This window comes from Canis lupus, chromosome 14 (genome assembly GCF_048164855.1).
Source record: "Canis lupus baileyi chromosome 14, mCanLup2.hap1, whole genome shotgun sequence".
Lineage (NCBI taxonomy): Eukaryota > Metazoa > Chordata > Mammalia > Carnivora > Canidae > Canis > Canis lupus.
In genome coordinates, this window is record NC_132851.1 from 40,191,832 (window position 1) to 40,211,745 (window position 19,914).

Here is a 19,914-nt window from a genome sequence, read left to right on the forward strand (position 1 = left end):
CTATCAACTGGCAAGTTAGTGAATTTTTTTTTAATTAATTTTTATTTATTTATTTATGATAGTCACAGAGAGAGAGGCAGAGACACAGGCAGAGGGAGAAGCAGGCTCCATGCACCGGGAGCCCGACGTGGGACTCGATCCCGGGTCTCCAGGATTCGTCCTGGGCCAAAGGCAGGCGCCAAACCACTGCGCCACCCAGGGATCACCCAAGTTAGTGAATTTTAAGGGAGTGTTCAGATTAGTTTGGAAGGAGGTTGGTGTTGGTGAATATTATTGCCCAGGACCATGTGAGGACAGGAGAGATGAGAGGGACCAGGAGGCTGTGGGGTAGCAAAGGGAGGTGGAATGAGGGAAGTGCAGGTGCTCTCTCCTGGTGCTGCCTCATCCACCAGTTCTGATTTACCCTCCAAACAAGCAGACCTGTTTCCTCTTGCTCTGTGCTCCAGGCTGGGATGACCTTCAAGGGCTGTGTCTCTCTCCTTGATGGAGTGGTGCCTTCTAAATCCTGTTCAGTGGGGCTTCTACAGGCACATGACGTAGGAGACCTGCAGGAACCTACTCTTGCAGGGTAAAAACCGCCCTGCAAATCTTAACTGCATCTTAGCTTGATCCTCTCTAAGCATAACTGTGGGTTCTGAAGCTGAGTGATATTTGGGCTCAGGATCCATCAAGGCTTAAGACAAGAGGATGCCTTATCTCTCAGACAGTTTAGTACACTGGGAAGACCATGGGTTTGAAGTCAGACCTGGAGTCAGTTCTGTACTTAGAATCTTGTTCAAGATATTCAAATACTCTGAGCCTTGGTTTCTATTAAGAAGAGAATAATTCCTTTCTTACAGAGTTGTTTAAACAAATGAGAAAAGTATATTGAGTTCCTAATTGAATACCCAGTGTGTAGTAATGAATTAAAAAAAATTCAGTTTCTTCTTTTCCATTGTTAGGGAGAATTTGAAATAGGCTGTCTTTTTTTTGGGGTCCCTGATTTTATACTTTCTTCCTCTTTGAGCTCCTTTGATAACAAGCTTAAACACTCCAATTTCAGGACTCCTGCAAAGATCCAGCATGAAGCCCACACTCAGTGACACTTGATTTGTCAGCATCCCCATTGTTTTATCTGGATTCTTGGTTGTGAGGAAATACTGAAGTTGGGAAACTTGCAGAATCAAGGGAGGTGGTGTAGGAAGCAAGGATGCTTTGGAGGAACAGGGGGCAGCAGGCTCCACATAGCCAGAACTGTCCACTCCGCTAAGTGAAATTTCTACCAGTGTTCCCTCTGCTTTTCTCTGATTCATGTACATAGGTCACATGTTCTCCCTGACTGGACTGTGGCAGGGAGAGGAAGCTTATGACTCAGCTTCCTAAGAAGACATCTTGATTTATCATCCCTCTAAGATTACACACAGCGGGCAGAGGCAGTTCCCCAAAAAGAAACTGGGTGCTATTAAGAAGGGGGCAGGTGGTGGAGAGCCAAAATACCCATGTGTGCCAACCACAAGACGATCCTTTATCCAAGCACTGTGCCAAGCTCTTTACGTTGTTTCAATTAATTCTGGCAACAAACCAATGAAGGCAGGTGCATCTATTCCCCCCTACTTTACAGGTGAAGAACTTGAGGATCAGAGAGATTAAGTACCTTCTTTAAAGTTTACACATTAAGTGTTAGAGCTGAGATTTGAATGCAGACATTCCTGCTGTTGCAGTAGTGCTTTTGACCACTACACTATACTCCTTTTCTGCTCTCCCATTGAGGAAAGGATACACAAATTTGTTATTTCTCTATACCCAAATATTAGCCTTAACCTATGGTGTGAACTTGTCCTCTGGACTTTTAAAATTATGGCTTCTCTAGAAGCCGCTGTCTCTAACATGTCTTTGTAAACCTAGTGACTGGCACTGGTGCAGATAGGATCTGTGTGCCCAAGACACATCATATACTTTCCCATGAGCAGGAATCCTGTGTTCTGACCTGATCATTTCAGCTTGCTAGCAAAAACACTGACTGCAAATAAAAATCATGTCTAATTTGGGAGGTTTAAAAACCAATTAGAGGGATCCCTGGGTGGTGCAGCGGTTTATCGCCTGCCTTTGGCCCAGGGCGCGATCCTGGAGACCCGGGATCGAGTCCCACGTCGGGCTCCCAGTGCATGGAGCCTGCTTCTCCCTCTGCCTGTGTCTCTGCCTCTCTCTCTCTCTCTCTGTGTGACTATCATAAATAAATAAAAATTAAAAAAAAAACCAATTAGAAATAAAGTCAGCAGAGGAATAGCAGATGAGTCAGGAAAGGGTGAATAGAACTGGATTAATCAGAGGTCATTCATGAGGAAAGTAAAAATATTGACAAACCTAAGACATTTATTCATTAAGAAGGCATGTTAAAATTTCAAGATTAACCGTAAAAGAATAGAAATACAGTATGTCATCTCCAAGCTTGAAGAGAAACACTGAGGGGGAATCTCTGGGTGACTCGGCGGTTTAGAGCCTGCCTTCGGCCCAGGGTGTGATCCTGGAGACCTGGGATCGAGTTCCACGTTGGGCTCCCTGCAGGGACCCTGCTTCTCCTTCTGCCTGTGTCTCTGCCTCTCTCTCTCTCTCTCTCTCTCTCTGTGTCCTTGTGAATAATAAAATCTTTAAAAAAAGAGAGAGAGAGAGAGAGAGAAACACAAAGAGAAAGAAACCCTCATCAATTCGAAGTTAGGTGAGAAATGAATTTGCATGGATGTATTTCAGAGCTCTGCAGTGTGTTCCACTAGGCTTTTGTATATCTGGGATCCCTGGGTGGCACAGCGGTTTGGCGCCTGCTTTTGGCCCAGGGCGTGATCCTGTAGACCCGGGATCGAATCCCACGTCGGGCTCCCGGTGCATGGAGCCTGCGTCTCCCTCTGCCTGTGTCTCTGCCTCTCTCTCTGTGTGTGTGTGACTATCATAAATAAATAAATAATTTTTAAAAAAGGCTTTTTGTATATCTCTTTTTTAAAATTACTTTTTGTATATCTCTAATGCCACTCTGCTTAACTGCCAATCTTTACAATAAGTCTGATAATATAAAGGGATGCCCACTCTCACTACTGTTGTTTAACATAGTGCTGGAAGTCCTAGCCTCAGCAATCAGACAACAAAAAAGAAAGGGCATCCAACTTGGCAGAGAAGAAGTCAAAGTCTCACTCTGCAGGTGACATGACTTTCTATGTAGAAAACCCAAAAGACTCCACCAAAAAATTACAAGAACTGATATAAGAATTCAGCAAAGTCGCAGAATATAAAATCAATGCACAGAAGTCAGTCACATTTCTTTTTTTTTTTAAAGATTTTATTTATTCCTGAGAGAGAGAGAGAGGCAGACAGAGACACAGGCAGAAGGAGAAGCAGGCTCCATGCAGGAAGCCGGATGTGGGACTCAATCCTGGGACTCAAGGACTACACCTTGAGCCAAAGGCAGACGCTCAACCACTGAGCCACCCAGGCATCCCAGTCAGTCACATGTCTATACACTAACAATGAGGCAGAAGAAAGAGAAATCCAAGAATTGATCCCATTTACAATTGTACCCAAACCGATAAAATACCTAGGAATAAACCTAACCGAAGAGGTAAAGGATCTGTACTCTGAAAACTATAGAATACTCATGGAAGAAACTGAGGAAGACACAAAGGAATGGAAAAATATTTCATGCTCATGGATTAGAAGAACAAATATTGTTAAAATGCCTACATCCATGCAAATGTGGAAATGAACTTTAAACAGATCTCAATTCCTGCAGATCTCAATTCCACAAATGAGGTTAGAAAAGTTGATTATGCATATTTTAAAAAACAAAACTGAATTTATATTACGAAAGACACAAAAATCACTTCCAGACTAAAAGTTTGAATATGAAAGGGAAAGACATAAAATTTATAACAGAGGAGGTTATCTCTATGATCCCAGGTTAACAAAAGGCTTGTAAGACGTAAAGAGGGAAAGTAAAATATTGATACATTTAATACTGTTAAAAATAAGAATTTCTAGGGCACCTGGCTGGCTCAGTGGTTGAGCATCTGCATCTGCCTTTGGCTCAGGTCGTGACCCCAGGGTCCTGGGATCGAGTCCTACATTGGGCTCCCTAGAGGGAGCCTGCTTCTCCCTCTGCCTGTGTCTCTTTCTCTTTCTCTGCCTGTGTCTCTCATGAATAAATAAATAAAATATTTAAAAAATAAAAATAAGAATTTCTTTTCATCAGGGCGCCTGAATGGCTCAGTCTGTTAAGCGCCTGCCTGTCTGCTTTCGGCTCAGGTCATGATCCCTGAGTCCTGGGGTACAGCCCAGTGTTGGGCTCCCTGCTCAACAGGGAGTCTCCTTCTTCCTCTGCTCCCCCTTCAGTCTTGCGCTCTCTCTCACTCTGTCAAATAAATAAAAAACAAAAACAGATGTTAAAAAAGAATTTCTTTTCATCAAAGTGTACTATAATGAAAGTGAAAAAACCCTATAACGCAGCTTTTCTGCTCAAGATATGGAGAAATACCTGAACAGAGGAGACAGACAAGAATATTCCTAGTGCATTGTTTATAATAGAAAAAGTATAAGAAACTCAGGTGTTTATTCTTGGGTTTCCTTATACAGTGGAATATTTATTATCATCACGTCGTCACTGAAGACAGTGAAGTACAATGGTATGCTGCAACAGGGATAATCCTCATAAATTCATTGAGAAAAACAAACTTAAGAACACATATAGAATGATTTAATGTATGTAAAGTTCAAAACATGCAAAACTAGGCAGTATTGTTTAGAAATCCGTACTTATGTTGTATACACATGCAGAAGTCCTGAAAGACATTGATAATGTTCTGTTTCTTCAACTGGATGATAGTTATGTGCATTTTTATGACTTTAACCTTCAAATATGTTTATATATACAATCTTCATTTTTTAAAAGATATTTATTTATTTATTTATTTATTTATTTATTTATTTATTTATGAGAGACACAGATACAGAGAGAGAGAGGCAGAGACACAGGCAGAGGGAGAAGCAGGCTCCATGCAGGGAGCCCGATGTGGGACTTGATACCGGGAACCCAGGATCATGCCCTGGGCCAAGGGCAGGCATTAAACTGCTGAGCCACCCAGGGATCCATACAATTTCATTATTGAGCACTCCATATTTGCAAATTCATCTGGTTGCTAAAATTTACTTGTAACCCTCGAAACCTATACTGATACTTTCACAGTCACTCATGGACATGCACAGAATAATGACAATTCTGGGTCACTACACTTACCTGTTCCCAGCTGAGGTTGAGCAGGCGACACTGCTCTCATACTGTAAGCCAGTGTCCTTTTCATAGTATATTCAATGCTACACTTTTTACATTCTTGTGCTTTTTGGTGATTTTTCCATTTAAAATGGCCCTCAATGGGCGGCCCGGGTGGTTCAGCGGTTTAGCGCCACCTTCAGCCCAGGGTGTGGACCCTGGGACCCCGGGGTCAGGACCTGAGCCAAAGGCAGACGCTTAAGCACTGAGTCACCCAGGCGGCCCTGTCTAAAGGTTTTTGATATTCCTCCCTTCAAGAGGGGTCACAAGAGACCCTGACTTAGAATCACACGGCTACACTGTTGCTAGATTTCCTCGGGAACGGTACCAGATGTTTACTGTTTTCGATCAGCTCAGTTGTGTGACAACTTGTTACCCTGCAATAAATAATAGATCAACTATTTGTGATGACCAAACTGACACCCTCGAGACCTCCCAGCCCAGGCAGGCAACACGTCCCATCTGTTGCCTCAGGAAACGACACTTGGTACCCCGATTTCCCCGACCGGAATCCTCGGACAGCACTCCGGCTCCTGCCCTGCTGCAGGCTCTTTCCTCCCGAGGACGTCTACTGACGCCTGGAGCCCCAGGCTGGGAGGAGGCACCCGGTCTGTAGTACCGGAGGGTGGGGGGCCGCCCTGGGCAGAAGGCGGGGAGGGGCAAGCCAGACCGGGACGGGCTCCTGCTGCGTCCTCCTGCGGCAGTGCTCACCTCCAGGCCACCCGCAAGGGCGCAGGCTCTTCCCCCGCGTCTCGGGCATCCCTCCACGTTCCCAGCCTCACCTGCCGCCCGCCCGTCTGGCCTTCGTCCCAAGAGCCGAGGGGTCTTTCAAACGCACATCCGAGTGAGACCCCAGCACTCTGCGGACCAGCGTGTGTCAAAGGCTTCCCCTCGCGCTGACAATCAAGCGGACCTCGGGCCTGTCCCCGGCGCCTGCACGGCCGGAGCTCGCCCAACGCCCTGACCTGCCCCGCGGCCCCTGCCCCGCCTCCTTCCCGCTACCCAACCTGTCCCGCCAGCCTGGCGCGGGCTGCTGCCCGGAGGTCTCCGCCGAGCGCTCGCCCTCGTTTCGGCCGCTATTCACGACGCTTCTCTGGGACGGCTTTTCCCCGCCCACCAGGCGAGCGGTCGGAGCGTTCCCTTGTGCAGGGCCTTGTCCTAGCATCCTGAGCGGTGCCTGCAACGCAGTAGGTGGCGCGAGAACACGGCCCCGGGGGCCCCTTCGGAGCCTGCGCTGGGTCCCAGCGGCCGCTGCGAGGCCTGAGCCTGCAGTCCCCGCCTCCGCCCGCCCATCTCCCAGCCCCGCCGCCGCCCCCCATAGCCCCGCCCCCCGCCCCGTCCCGTCCGTGCCCAGCGGAACTCGGCGCCGCAGCCGCGTTGCCGGAGGAGGTTGTTCGGCGGGCAGCTCGGGCGCTGCGCGGTCTTCCGCGGCGAGGGCGGCGCATGGCGGTGAGCGGTGCCCAGTGAGCGCGGGGGCGCCGGGGTCCCGCCGCGCGCGGCCCGCTTTGACCCTGGCGCTGCCCCTTTTCTCCAGGCCCGAGACGCAGCAGCGGCCGCAAGCCCAGGCGCCGCCCGCACGCCCCGCAGCCCCCGGGCCCCTGGGTCGCCGCCCGGCGCCGCGAGTCCTTCCGCCGTGAGGCCCCCCGCAGCCCGCCTCGGCTCCGGGCCCCCCGCCGGCCGTGACGCCGCCCCCGGGGGCCGCCCCGAGCAACGTGGGGGCGACGGAGCGGCCAAGAACCAGAAGAAGAAGAAAAACCGGAACGGGGCCCCCGTGGCGCGTGGCGGCGGGAAGGACCCAGAGGAGCCGGCCCCAGAGGAAGCGCCCCGGAGCGCGGAGGCTCAGGCACGCGCGGGCCTCGGTCGGGAAGGGCGGGCGCGCGGGGGGGCGAGGGCGTGGCGGCCGCCGCGGGGCTCGCGGGTGCCCGTGGGGTGGGGCCGCGGGCCCCGGCGCCCTGCCGCCGCCTCACGGCCGCTCTCCTCGCTGCGTCGCAGGAGGAGCAGCTGGCCCGGGAGCTGGCTTGGTGCGTGGAGCAGCTGGAGCTGGGCCTCAGGACGCGGAGACCGAGTCCGAAACAGAGTGAGGGGTCCTTCGGGGCGGGGGGGCCGCGGGGGCCGTCAGCGGGATGGAGGCGGTTACTAGGCCTCTCTTGCTGCGGGCAGGAGAGCAGGCCGCTGGGGCGATCCGGAGCCTGCGCAGCGACAGCACCCCCCTGCCGCGGAAGAGGCAGCTGATGCGCTCCTTGTTCGGGGACTACAGGGCTCGCATGGAGGCCGAGCGGCGCGACGCCCTGCGGGCGCTCAGGGCAGGTGAGGAAGCCGGTGGTCCCAGGCGGTGCGGAGAAAGGGCCTAGGGGGTGACAGGACCGGAGGAACCCAGAGTGACAGGGCTGGTGGGGGTGGGTCGGCTCAGAGGCCTGAGGGCGCTGGGAGAGGAAAGGCTGGGGCCCTGCGAGGGATGGGGAGGGGCGGTGAGAGGGATGGGGGAGGGGCGGTGAGAGAAGCTGGAGCACCCTCCTACTGACTATGCGCCAGGGGAGAGAGGTTGGGTCTCCTGACGCTGAGACCGTGACTGAGCCCACATGGAGTCGGAAGCTTAACTGAGCCACTCAGGGTGCCGGTCTTAGTGATTCTGGGTGGGGTTTGATGCCAACACCTACCCTCAGATTTTGAGGAATGAATCCGTTGATTTGCCCCAAGAGATTCGAGGTGAATGGCCAGGGTAATGTTAGCGGTTACTACTCTGTTACGACACTTTCTGTCGCCTCCCCCACAGCGGCCCGCGCGGCTCAGGTGCAGCCTGTAGGTGAGGCCACCAGAAAGAAGAGCGGAAGGGTCTGCAGGCCTCGCCAGGCAGGTGTAGCCAAGGCCACCCAGGATACCCCTGATGAAGAGTTCAGGTTCAATTTCTTTTAGCCTGACTTCCATGCTGGAACACTTCCCCTGCCTGGGTGGTGTGGGGGTTTGTCTTGTGTGGAGCCTCTCCGGGAATGCTCTGCTGGACAGACGTGAGGTTAGTCCGTTCGTGGCTGCCCAGTGGATCTGGTGCCATGGCTGTGGGACGGATGTGGAACCAGCCTATTGGGTACTGTCAGATAAGCACAAGACCGTTTGTAAGTTTTCAGATGAAATGTCCATCCCGCGACAAGAAGGATGTCTGTTTAGGAAACTTCTACAATAAACTGAAGTGAGTGTTCAGCATATTGTAGAAAGAATGTTGCACTTCATCTTTAGGCTGAGGTTAGGCAGCTGTTTGTAATAAGGACCGCGGAGGAAGCTATAGAACTGTACACTGGTGCTCACTTATAAAAGAACTTTGTGTCAAATGGTGTAGTGCTTTATATCATAATATCATGTTGCTCTAATAAAACTATTTTTTGTAAAAATGGATCAATGAATTCATGTGCTAACGTCTGTTAAATAAATACAGAAGAGGCAGGTGTCTGTCCTGGCTGGGTTCTAGGCTCACCAGGGTGCTTGGTCCTTTGTTTTACCTTCATTCCTGAGCATGTGTCCTCCCTAGGGAGCCAGTGTAGCTCCCAGAAGGCCAAGCTTTCTTCTTAGGAGCAGAGAGCTTCTTGTCCTAACAATCCTGGCCGAAGACCTGAGTTGACCCTCAGTAGATGACCTCTCCGGACCTTGGCTGCTGCAGGAGATACTCCCAGGACTTCCTTTGCTTGGAATCAGGTGGCCTTTTCCCCCCTCTTCAATTGTGGTGCTGCCTTTGCTCGTGTCTCCCAAGCTTGCATCCCAGCCTGCCTGCTCAGCATTTCTACTTTGATGTTTCATGAGCATTTCAAACTTGACGTGTCCAAAACATTTGATTGGTCCCTAAATCTTCCTTTGTCTTCTGCTTTTGAGTTAATAGCTATACTGCTCACCTAGTTGATTAGGCCAAAGACCTGTGTTATCCTTTCTTGCTTTCCTCCCACACATGTGTTCTGATAGGAGGTCTGTCTGCAAACTAAATCTATGATATTTGGAGCTTTCTCTTTGCTGCTCGGCATACTAGTCCTGGCCCTGGCTCTTCCCCTGACTGCTGTGTGAGCCTCCAGGGGTTTGTATCCATACATCACTCTTGCCTCTTGTGTGTTCAATGCAGCCAGTGATTCTGCACGTATATTGAGTCCTGTTTCTCTGACCTAGTGACTTTATTGTACTTTAGATATGTGAAAGGTCCCATTTGGGGCCTGCACACTTTTAGGCTCCTGACCACTTCTCTGATGTGGCCCCCTTTTCTTGTTCCTACCTTGCTGACTTGTCTGTTCCTGAGATAATCAAATCAATCCTTCCTCAAGGGCTTCAATCCTGATATCACTAAAAGTCCACTTGTAGGAGATCTTGGACTCTGGAGAACATGGTACATGGAGACTGGGAAACAGGAATCATCTGAAGACAAGAGTCTCTGTACCATCAACCCTGCTTTCCTCTCAGGTTATTTTTCTATTCAGGATGCTCCTTCAGCCTATACCTAGCTTGTTCTTGGTGCTATTTCATACATGGCTTGCATGTTGGGAAAGCACAGCTAAGTCAGACCCCTTACCCTGGCCTCAGTTCACCCATCTATAAATGGGGTGGGTGTGGGTGGTGCTAGATGAGGTTAACTGGAGACCTTGACTTCCCTGCACTGCTCTCAGGCCTCAGTGGTCTGGTCTATGCAATAGGCCCTGTTGTGTGATGGTCTCAACACCAGCTCCATGGCTCCACAGCTCATGTTTGGTTCTTCCTAGTTTGGTTCTTTGAGCTACACCCACATGTCTGACACAAATACCACTGGACAATGATCATTTATTCTACAAAAAAGAAAAGAAAAGAGAAAAGAAAAGAAAAGAAAAGGAAAAGAAAAGAAAAGAAAGAAAGAAAAGAGAAAGAAGAGAAAGAAAGAAAGATCAGCACCTGCTCAGTTCTTGGTGGACTATATTCTTTCTGGTAGCACCATTCTTTTCACTATATTTGAAAAATTTCCTATTGCATCAAAAAAGAATAGAAGCAAAATCCAATGGCAAATCCTCCTAAGTTTAAAATATGTGTACCTTTACTTTCACTGGGACAATATTCATTAACTTATCATCCCCCAAGTGAATGTCTACTGTAAGTTTAAACAATATAAAGTCCTAATAAAAACTGAAACCTTCCCCTTATTTGAGTCGTGTTGTCTCCTGAAAAATGGAAGTGTATCACTCACCTGAGTGCCTGTACTGGGTACGCTGGCATCCCCTGAGGTTTTGGAAGCCCCTTTAATGCCCACATGCCACTGCACATGCCCCAGGTATCCTGTGGCTATCCAGAAGTCCCCAGCCTAATTTGCCTGCTTGCTGTACCACTCCTGTGGGACTCACCAAAAGCCCGGCTCCTGGGCCTGAAAAATCGCTCCAGTTCTGCCCTTGGAGTCCTGGGCTCAGTTGTCCCTCCGCCTCTGGTCATGTGGATGCCCTCAGGGGGAGCTTCAGAAACAGGTGACACTCAGCCCTCTCCCTGTTGTTTTCCTTAGAAAGGAATGTTAGTTTCTTGCAATTCTTGATAGTGAATTCCAGAGGAGTAGAAGACATAAAGCTGTAAACCAACCTTTAGGAATGCTGAGGGAAAAGTAGAAAGACTTGTTCAAGACTGGAGTGTGGGAAAGACTTTTGTAACAGGAAAATAGAGAAAATGAATTAAAGCTTGGTGACAGAGGGATCCCTGGGTGGCGCAGCGGTTTAGCGCCTGCCTTTGGCCCAGGACGCGATCCTGGAGACCCGGGATCGAATCCCACATCGGGCTCCCAGTGCATGGAGCCTGCTTCTCCCTCTGCCTGTGTCTCTGCCTCTCTCTCTCTCTCTCTCTCTCTCTCTCTCTCTCTCTGACTATCATAAATAAATAAAAATTAAAAAAAATAAAATAAAATAAAGCTTGGTGACAGAGAAGTGGTTTGAGAAATGGAATGTAAAAGGAGATCCACTGCACACCTGGTAGGGAAAGATTGGTAGAATTTTGGAACGGATTGAATATCTCGACTCAGAGTGTATGTGTTAGTGGAGCCAGGAGACCTTCCTAGCCAGATTAGGGTCGCTTGAATCAGCAGATGGAAATGCCAGAATTAGATGCCCCATGACACTGATCCACACTTCATTTTCCTCCCAGGTGACGTGAACCTGAAAGCCGTGACCACAGTGATAGTTTTGGGCAAAACAGTGGAAAGACCTATAGTACACACACTAAATGTGATTGCCAGTGGATGCAGGTGGCCAATGAAGAGTAAGGAGCAGAGGGAGCACAGGGTGAGGGAGATGAGGAGGATGTAGCTGAGGGATTGTTGTTGACCTCGACTCAGAGCTGCACAAAGCCCTCAAATATCACAGCTGTGAGAAGAAAGGAGAGAGTTGTGCTGGCCAGAGCTTTCCTCCAAAACCTATCTGATCACACCTTTGGGGGGTGGCAACCTCTCTTACTGTTTGCATAGTGATTGGACACTTCACACAGTGGTCTGTCTGCATCTATGAGAAAACAGAGGTGTAATGTCTCAGGTTCAGTAATTCTTAACACATTCCCACCAACAAAACAGTCACAGAACATTTGGACATATTTCTACACATAGCTATGGGGAAGGTCCTTCATGCATAGTTTTAAGTTTACATTGCCCATTCCCTGATAATTTTATGGACAAAAATATTTCTTCTATTTCTCTTCAGTGTACAGGGAGGTATTTATTTTGTTGTCTTTCATAGGGATACTATAATAGATTCTAAGACTTGCAAATTTCATTTCTCCTGGTTATGTCTTCAGTATGCCCTCTCATGTTAATTGTTCTTTGGAAAACCCCTCCTGACCGAATACTGATGATGTGTGAGAATTGTTGATTTTATTGGGTTCAGAAATGGTATTGTAGTTCTGTGGAAAATTGTACTGGTTGGTATTTTTAGAAGTGCATACTGAAATATTTACATGTGCAGTGTTGTTATGTCTGTAATTTACAATATTTTACAATACAAAAATGTGAAGCAAATATGGCTAATTATTGAGTCTAAATGATATGTACATGGCATTCATCACACCATTCTCTTCACTATATTTGAAAAATTTCCTATTACATCAAAAAAGAATAAAAGCAAAATCACCAGTTGCAAATCTTCCTAAGTTTAAAATATATTTACCTTTACTTTCACTGGGACAATATACATTAACTTATTATCCCCCAAGTGAATGTCTACTGTAAGTTTAAACAATATAAAGTCCTAATAAAAAACAAAACTGTTTTGTCAACTTTAGTTGCCATAAGATGGCAGTTTCCCCTCATTTATTACCGACAGCAGTGTGGTAGTGTCCTTGTCCCGTTGTCGTCTCTGAACGATGCTATTGATAGGGTTTTGGGGTGGCACTAATTTCCTGTACAGTTTGGAGGCCAGTTCTGTTGTGTGATCTGGATGATGTCTGGGAGGCTTACTAAGCCTCAAGCTTGTTTATCTAACCCTCTTGATGTTACTCTGGGCTTCCTATCACTTCTTTTTTTTTTTTTTTTTTCCTATCACTTCTTATACAAAAGAGACATTTGACTGTAATTTAAAGGATCCATGGCTGCTCTTAGGTGTCATGTAGCATATTTTTCAGTAGCTGGACAGCTCCTAGGTCTCTTCAGCCTGTTGAATCTTGCCATTTATGAGACATCAAAACCTTGCAGAACATTTTTGGTAGCCTCATTTGATTTGTTAAATCAACAAGGAAAATTTTGTTCAAGTGCGATGTTTTCAAGATGGAAAGTGACTGAGTAGGAATTAACCAGGCAAGGTGGATCGTGAGGGCATTCCAAGGCAAATGGATAATTTACTGATTACATAGTGGAATTATTAAGTTTTAGGAATTATTAGGTGAATTAATTAAATGTATGAATAAATGATGACTGAATAACGAAACCTTACCTGTAATTACATGGCTCTCCCCTGGGAGATGGGGAGGGATGTTGCTGCAGGTGTTTGGCTGTCTGGTTGGGCATTTCCCCACATGGACTAGAAGGGCTATCATTAAAGCAGAGATTCAGGGAGATTTTCCTGGGACCTAGTTTTTCCTGCATACAGACCCATAGGGAGTCTGAACAATAACAGGTGAGGTATTTTGTCATAGCTCTGAGGGATATCACAGTAGTTATAACATCTGATAGTTGGACAAGAGTTAAGGTTTTCCTCCAGACTAGAAATCTGTAGCTTTTTAAAGTACCTGCAAGAAGAACCCTCAGTTTATATATTGAGAGTAGTTAAATGAAATCAGAACCCATGTTTGGGAAAATTAGTCAAGAAAAATAAAATCTTGGGGCACCTCAGTGGCTCAGTCAGTTAAGTGTCTGACTTAAGCTCAAGTCATTGATGTCAGAGTCTTGGGATTGAGCCTTGTGCCAGGCTTCATGCTCAGCAGGGAGTCTGCTTCTCCCTCTGCCCCTCCTCCCAGTTGTACACACACACACTCTCTCCAATAAATAAAATTTAAAAATCTTTAAAAGAGTAAAATAAAATCTCAGTGCTGAGCAAAAGGCAAATGTCACAATTAACACTTGAAATTTCATATTTAATTAATGAACCCTGTATTACCTTGCTAAATTCCCAAGGCTCATGCTACCATTGAAGAATGTTTCAGGTTTCAACGCTTATATTTAAGTAATTGATAAAAAGTCCTCATCTAATTATGACATGATCTGTAATATATGTATTTGAAAATAGCTTCTTTGAGACAGCTTCTTTGAGTGTTTCCATAGTTCAGAATGACATATTATGCTAGATATTTTCTGTTATTCTTCAAGAAAGCCTCCTCTCCAGCACTACTTTTTTTTTTTTTTTCCAGCACTACTTTTAATCTGGGTGTTCCCCAAGTGCAGGTGATGCTGAAGAAAGGTATCATTGTGTAATGGAAGGTAAAGTCAAATTGAAAAATAAAACAATTACAACGAGAAACAAAGCTGAAGTGTTTTTGATGCAAACTACATGCAAGAACACTTCAATCCCTAATCCTCAATTGTAAAAAGACAGGAATAATTATATTGTGCACACAAAATTCTATAAGGATCATTCATGATATGCAACAGTTGGAAAAATAAACTATGTATTTAAACTATGTTCACATCCATATATTTGGGTTTTTTAAAAAAGATTTTATTTAGTTATCCATGAGACACACACACACACACACACACACACACACACACATACACAGAGATTGGCAGAGACGTAGGCAGAGAGAGAAGCAGGCTCTTCTTCTTCCAAAGAGAAGCTGGAAGCAGGACTCCAGGATCGCGCCCTGGGCAGAAGGCAGGTGCTCAACTGCTGAGCCACCCCACATCCATATATTTGTGATAAGGAATGGAAATACTAGTGGCAGGCTTGAGATCAGGATCAGGGTCTGGCTCAGAGTCAGTGTCATTGTCAGAGCCTGGGTCAGGTTCTGTTTCAGGTCAGGGTTTGGGTCAGGGTCTTGTTCACCCCCTGGGTCAGGGTCAGGGTCAGTGTCTAGGTCAGAGTTTGGTTTTAGCGTAAGCGGCCCTATTCCCTATCCTCTATCTCACCTCTAACTGGGCCTAGGATGGACAGGACTCACCATTGATCACATTTGTATTAGCGATTAAGTTGGAACATTGGGTTTTCGCTCTCAATGTTGGGCTGTAATAGAAGAAGAGTGCAGTATCTTCCTGGTCACTATTTGAAATTCAACTTAACCCCAGATGAGGGTTTTGGAAGGCCTCAAGATCATGCGCAGTCCTTCTACCCTCCCATCTGCCAGCTCCTCTCTGCCTAGGCAGCCCAAGTTTCCAGCAAAGACCTGACCCATGGGGGCATGCAGTAGATGTGTGTGACTTTATAAAGGACTGGGTGCAGTGGCCTACGGGTTACCAGAAAACCTACCATGGGCAGTCTATTCTTGTGGGCTGGTGCTGCTCTCCTAGCGACAGCTGGATCCTCCGTCCTAGTTGAGTGATCAGCACTAGACAGTCAGGTCTCAGAAAGGACAGTCCTTGGCCTCCAACCATCCAGGCAGGCATCTGTGGTCCTCCAGCTCAGGCCAGCCTGGGTCTTGACAACCCTTATGGCCAGTTACTAGGGGATTTAACAGGTCCATGAGCTGTGTAGACAGCCCTTTGGGATGTTTCTATTCCCAACACCTGTGTGGTTGAGACAAATACCTCCTTCCTTACAACCTCTTACCCTCCAAACATTGTGAATATATTCCTATTGTGAATAACCATACCACACACTGGCCCTGCAATCCTTTGGCCTCCCAGTTATAGTGTAACTTTTGACATGCATATTCATAAGGAATCAAGAATATAGGACCAACCATGTCTCCCAGCGGGTAGTTTCTTCCTGAGGCTGCATGGTCTTGGAGAGCCACGTGTACAACCCAGGAACTGTGGCCTCAAGAAAGCATGCCAAATGTGGATTCTGGGCTGTGGAATAATCCTCAAACCTCTCACTGATTTACTGAGCAATAAAATCATCTGTCTCCCAACCAAAGAGTTCCAGAGTATAGACCCTGTGTTCCACCCATCTTGAAGATAGGTGTATGATCCAAATCTAGGCAATCCCATGCTCCATCCTCTGGGTGCTCAGATGGTTTCAAGGATGAGAATGTGCCCCAAGCCCAAAGATGTTTAAATCTGTGACTTCTTGGAACTCAAGGGAAGGAGAAACGCTTCCCAGTAGACTAGACAATGAGGGGATGCCAGCCTGGAGTTGCTGGAGGCTCCAGATGCAGTGAGAGAGACCATGTCTGTGAATGGGGTCACCCCCAGAGCACTTAGGATGGAGGATTGGAGAGAGTCCAGGTCACATTGTGAGAGTGTGAGCCCCTGGTACTGTCAGGTCCAAACCCACCCTTTTTTTATTTTTTTTATTTTTTTTTACTTTTTTTTTCCACTCTTTTTAAAAAAAAAAAAAGATTTTATTTATTTATTCATGGGAGACACAGAGAGAGAGAGAGAGAGGCAGAGACACAGGCAGAGGGAGAAGCAGGCTCCATGCAGGGAGCCCGACATAGGACTTGATCCTTGGTCTCCAGGATCAGGCCCTGGGCTGAAGGCAGCACTAAACCGCTGAGCCACCAGGGCTGCCCCTCCAAACCCATTCTTAACTTACCTCTTGCAAGTAATAATTTATTTCTACCATTTAAAAATATTAATTTCTTTTACTTCAGTAAGTGTGTCCAGTCCCTTGCCATCCAAAAAGTGCCAGCCAACACATCAGGATCAATAGTCCCTGAGATTCCGTGTGCACAGTGTGTCCTCACTTGGCTGGGGGTGACAAGACAGTGAGTGAGGTCACCTCAGGGGAGCTCTAGAACAGCTCTCTCCCTGTTTCTTCTCTATTCCTGGGAGGAAAACCCCAGAACAATGGGAGGAGAACCAGCAGGAGGGAGAGGTCCCTGAATGGCCAACTGATCTTTTTTGTTTGTTTGTTTTCCCTCATTTTAGGATCCATCTTATTAATGTGTAAGTTTACTAAGAAATCACTCATTTCCTCTAGGCTTCCAGTCCGATGCAATAAGTTTCTCTTATTTGACCTTTAATTTCTACTCTCTAATTTTTCAAAGAATTGTCTCAATTGATGAACAAATATTGATAGGTTATTATTTACTAAGGCAATATTTTATTCAGGTCTCTCTGTTCTATGTTTTCCTGCTCCAGGATCCCATGCAGGGTACCACGTGACCTATGGTCATAATGTCTTTTTAGGCTCTTCTTGGCTGTGACAGTATATGACTCACCTCGTTTCAATGACCTCGGCAGTATTGAGGAGAACTGCTCAGGTATTTTGTAAAAAGTCCTGCATTGGGATTTACTTGGTGTTTTCCTCATAATTAAACTAGGATTATGGTTCTGAGGAAGCAGATCACAGAGGTAAAGTGCTCTGTCATCATTTTGTATCAAAGGAACATGCTCTGGAGGCCACTTGTCACTGTCTCTGTTAACGGTCACCTGGCTGAAGCAGTGTTGGTCAGGCTTCCCTACCATGAGGTTACTCTTTCCCATGTGTGTATGGTGTGTCTTCTTGAGCAGGAAAATACTATGTGGAGCGCACACTTTTAGGAGAGGGGAGTTAGCTCCACCCCCTTGATGGATGATGGCTAAGTGCACATATCTATTATTTGGACTATTTAGTAGGAGAGGTCTATTCAACCCATTTGTAAAAAAACCTTGTAATAGCGCAGCCCTGGTGGCTCAGAGGTTTAGCACCGCCTTCAGCCCAGGGCCTGATCCTGGAGACCCAGGATCAAGTCCTACATTGGGCTCCCTGCATGGAGTCTGCTTCTCCCTCTGCCTGTATTTCTGCCTCTCTCTCTCTCTCTGTCTCTCATGAACAAATAAAATCTTCAAAAAATTGTAAATAAAAAAAAAACCCTTGTAATATGTTGATGAAAATGCAACCAAGTAATTTAAAAGATCACAATGACTTCATGAAACAATTCATGAAATGGGCATCATCCCATCTAGCAAATAGAAAGGAGCTTCTTTGAATTGTAGGGAAGGAAATATTTTTAAAAGTAGAGAGGGTATTGAAAAAAGGAAATTATTAGCAAAGGATGCATTGTTTTAGGCAAGGTCATCATCCTAAGGGGAACAAAGAGGCCATTCAATACATTTTCCAGGTTGACTGGTTAAAGGTTACATGGGGTATGTGTGTGAAACTGCATTTAGATTAGGTATTAAATTTTGATTCACTGACCTGAGTCTCTTTATTTTTATTTTTTATTTTATTTTTAAATTTTAATTTAAATTCAATTTGCCAACATATAACACCCAGTGCTCATCCCATCAAGTATCCTCCCCTCAGTGCCCGTCACCCAGCTACCCCATCCTCCCACCCACCTCCCCTTCTGCAACACTTTGTTTCCCAGAGTTAGGAGTCTTTCATGGGTTGTCTCTCTAATTTTTCCCACTCAGTTCCCCTCCTTTCCCTTATAATCTCTTTCACTATTTCTTATATTCCACATATGAGTGAAACCATATGCTGACCTGGGGCTCTTAACACAGGTGACTCCATTTTTGTGCTTGTGGTTTTCTTTTTATCTTTTTTTTTTTTTTAATATTTTACTTATTTATTCATGAGAGACACACAGACAGAGACACAGGCAGAGGGAGAAGCAGGCTCCCTGCAGGGACCCCGATGTGGGGCTGGATCCTGGGACTCCAGGATCACACCCTGAGCCAAAGGCAGACACTCAGCTGCTGAGCCACCCAGGCGTCCCATTGTGGTTTCCTTTATAAATAATCATTTATGTTTACTAGCATGGACACTTGGGTAGTCATTTTAGGCTGTTGATCGTACTCCTGCACTGCTGTGTTTGGCTGCTGGTTCATTCCTGCTTTGGCTACTGAGAATGCTTTCCATTGATTCCTGTTTTCCTTTGACATAATTCCATCTTTGTGGATTTTTTTTCTTGGTTCTTCCTTACTTTCTGATACTTCAAGATAATCCTGGCTCCTACATTTACTGTCTTAGTCTGAGTGTCGGCAATTTTTCAAAGAGCCCTGGTTCCTTTTTTTTTTTTTTTAAGATTTTATTTATTTATTCATGAGAGACACAGAGAGATAGAGAGAAAGGCAGAGACACATGCAGAGGGAGAAGCAGGCGCCATGCAGGGAGCCCGATATGGGACTCGATCCCAGGTCTCTAGGACCCTAGGCTGAAGGCAGCGCTAAACCGCTGAGCCACCCGGGCTGCTCCCTGGTTCTTTATTAGAGAATGGTATTAAAGTCTTACATGAGGACTAAATGTGCTCAGCAGACAATGCAAGGAAATATGTGCACATATTCCAACCTGTGTAAACATACCTACTTATAAAGATTTCTATGTGGAACTGTCCATATCTATATTAAGTGAAAGATGAGTTTATAATGATATCTCCTACCTGGTCCATCATCACACAGATATTGTGATTTTTCTCCCTTTGCAGATCTGTAACTTCCTACTACAACAGTGAGAAGCCTGGCTCCCACCACCTGGCAATTATTTAATTCATTTTTTACAGATTACAGATGTGGCATTTTCAGAACTATTAGCTACCACCCTTGGGAAAGAATTGCAAGAAACAGGGCCCACTGTATACATACAGTACTTTTTTTCTTTAGTGCATAGATTCCATGCATTTCCAAAGTTACTTAGGTCATTGCCTTTTGTTAAACAATCTACAATGAGGGCTTTTTTTCCCCATCCTTGTGTTTCTAATACAGTTAGGTTATTTGTCACAGTCTGTATTCCACTGAAGGGGAGAAAGAAATTTTCCTCATTCTAAGGTTCTTCCAGTAGGACTAGGAATTACATTGACATGAGACAGATTAACAGGAGGAAAACAAAAACAAAGTTTAATTGTGTACACTTAGAGGTCCAATAATGAAATTGACACCTAAAGAAATACCAAAGCACCCAGTTTCTAAACTTTTTGGACAAAGAGAAAATAAACCTGTGACAAATTCATAGGACAAGAAAACTTAACCTTGGGAGCTTCAACTGGTAAGGAGTTCATTTAAAATTTTTTAAATTTTATTTAAATTCAGTTAATTAACATATAGTGTATTATTAGCTTCAGGGGTAGAGATCAGTGATTCATCAATTGTATGTAACACCCAGTGCTCAGTACATCACTTGCCCAAGTTTTTTTTTTTTTTAAGATTT

At 46.0% G+C, this 19,914-nt stretch overlaps 1 protein-coding gene across 2 annotated transcripts; it reads left to right on the top strand.

Annotated features, from left to right (window-relative positions):
• Positions 1-6,633: 6,633 nt before the first annotated feature.
• C14H8orf33 (chromosome 14 C8orf33 homolog) lies at positions 6,634-14,362 on the top strand. 2 transcript variants are annotated; one of them, XM_072775663.1, is made up of 5 exons: positions 6,634-6,739; positions 6,825-7,133; positions 7,283-7,367; positions 7,451-7,597; positions 14,093-14,362. In XM_072775663.1, the coding sequence occupies exons 1-5, from the start codon at positions 6,734-6,736 to the stop codon at positions 14,128-14,130; spliced, it is 585 nt and encodes a 194-aa protein (XP_072631764.1). In that variant the 5' UTR covers positions 6,634-6,733; the 3' UTR covers positions 14,131-14,362. The 2 variants fall into 2 exon arrangements, with proteins under 2 accessions (XP_072631764.1, XP_072631763.1); XM_072775662.1 differs by lacking the exon at positions 14,093-14,362 and adding an exon at positions 8,064-8,677 and having other exon boundaries at positions 6,653-6,739.
• Positions 14,363-19,914: the final 5,552 nt, after the last annotated feature.

Excerpts from the sequence above, each read along its gene's own strand:
- C14H8orf33 (XM_072775662.1), top strand. Across the intron at positions 7,368-7,450 it reads GAGACCGAGTCCGAAACAGA|GAGAGCAGGCCGCTGGGGCG; the intron begins GTGAGGGGTCCT and ends TGCTGCGGGCAG. Across the intron at positions 7,598-8,063 it reads CCTGCGGGCGCTCAGGGCAG|CGGCCCGCGCGGCTCAGGTG; the intron begins GTGAGGAAGCCG and ends CCTCCCCCACAG.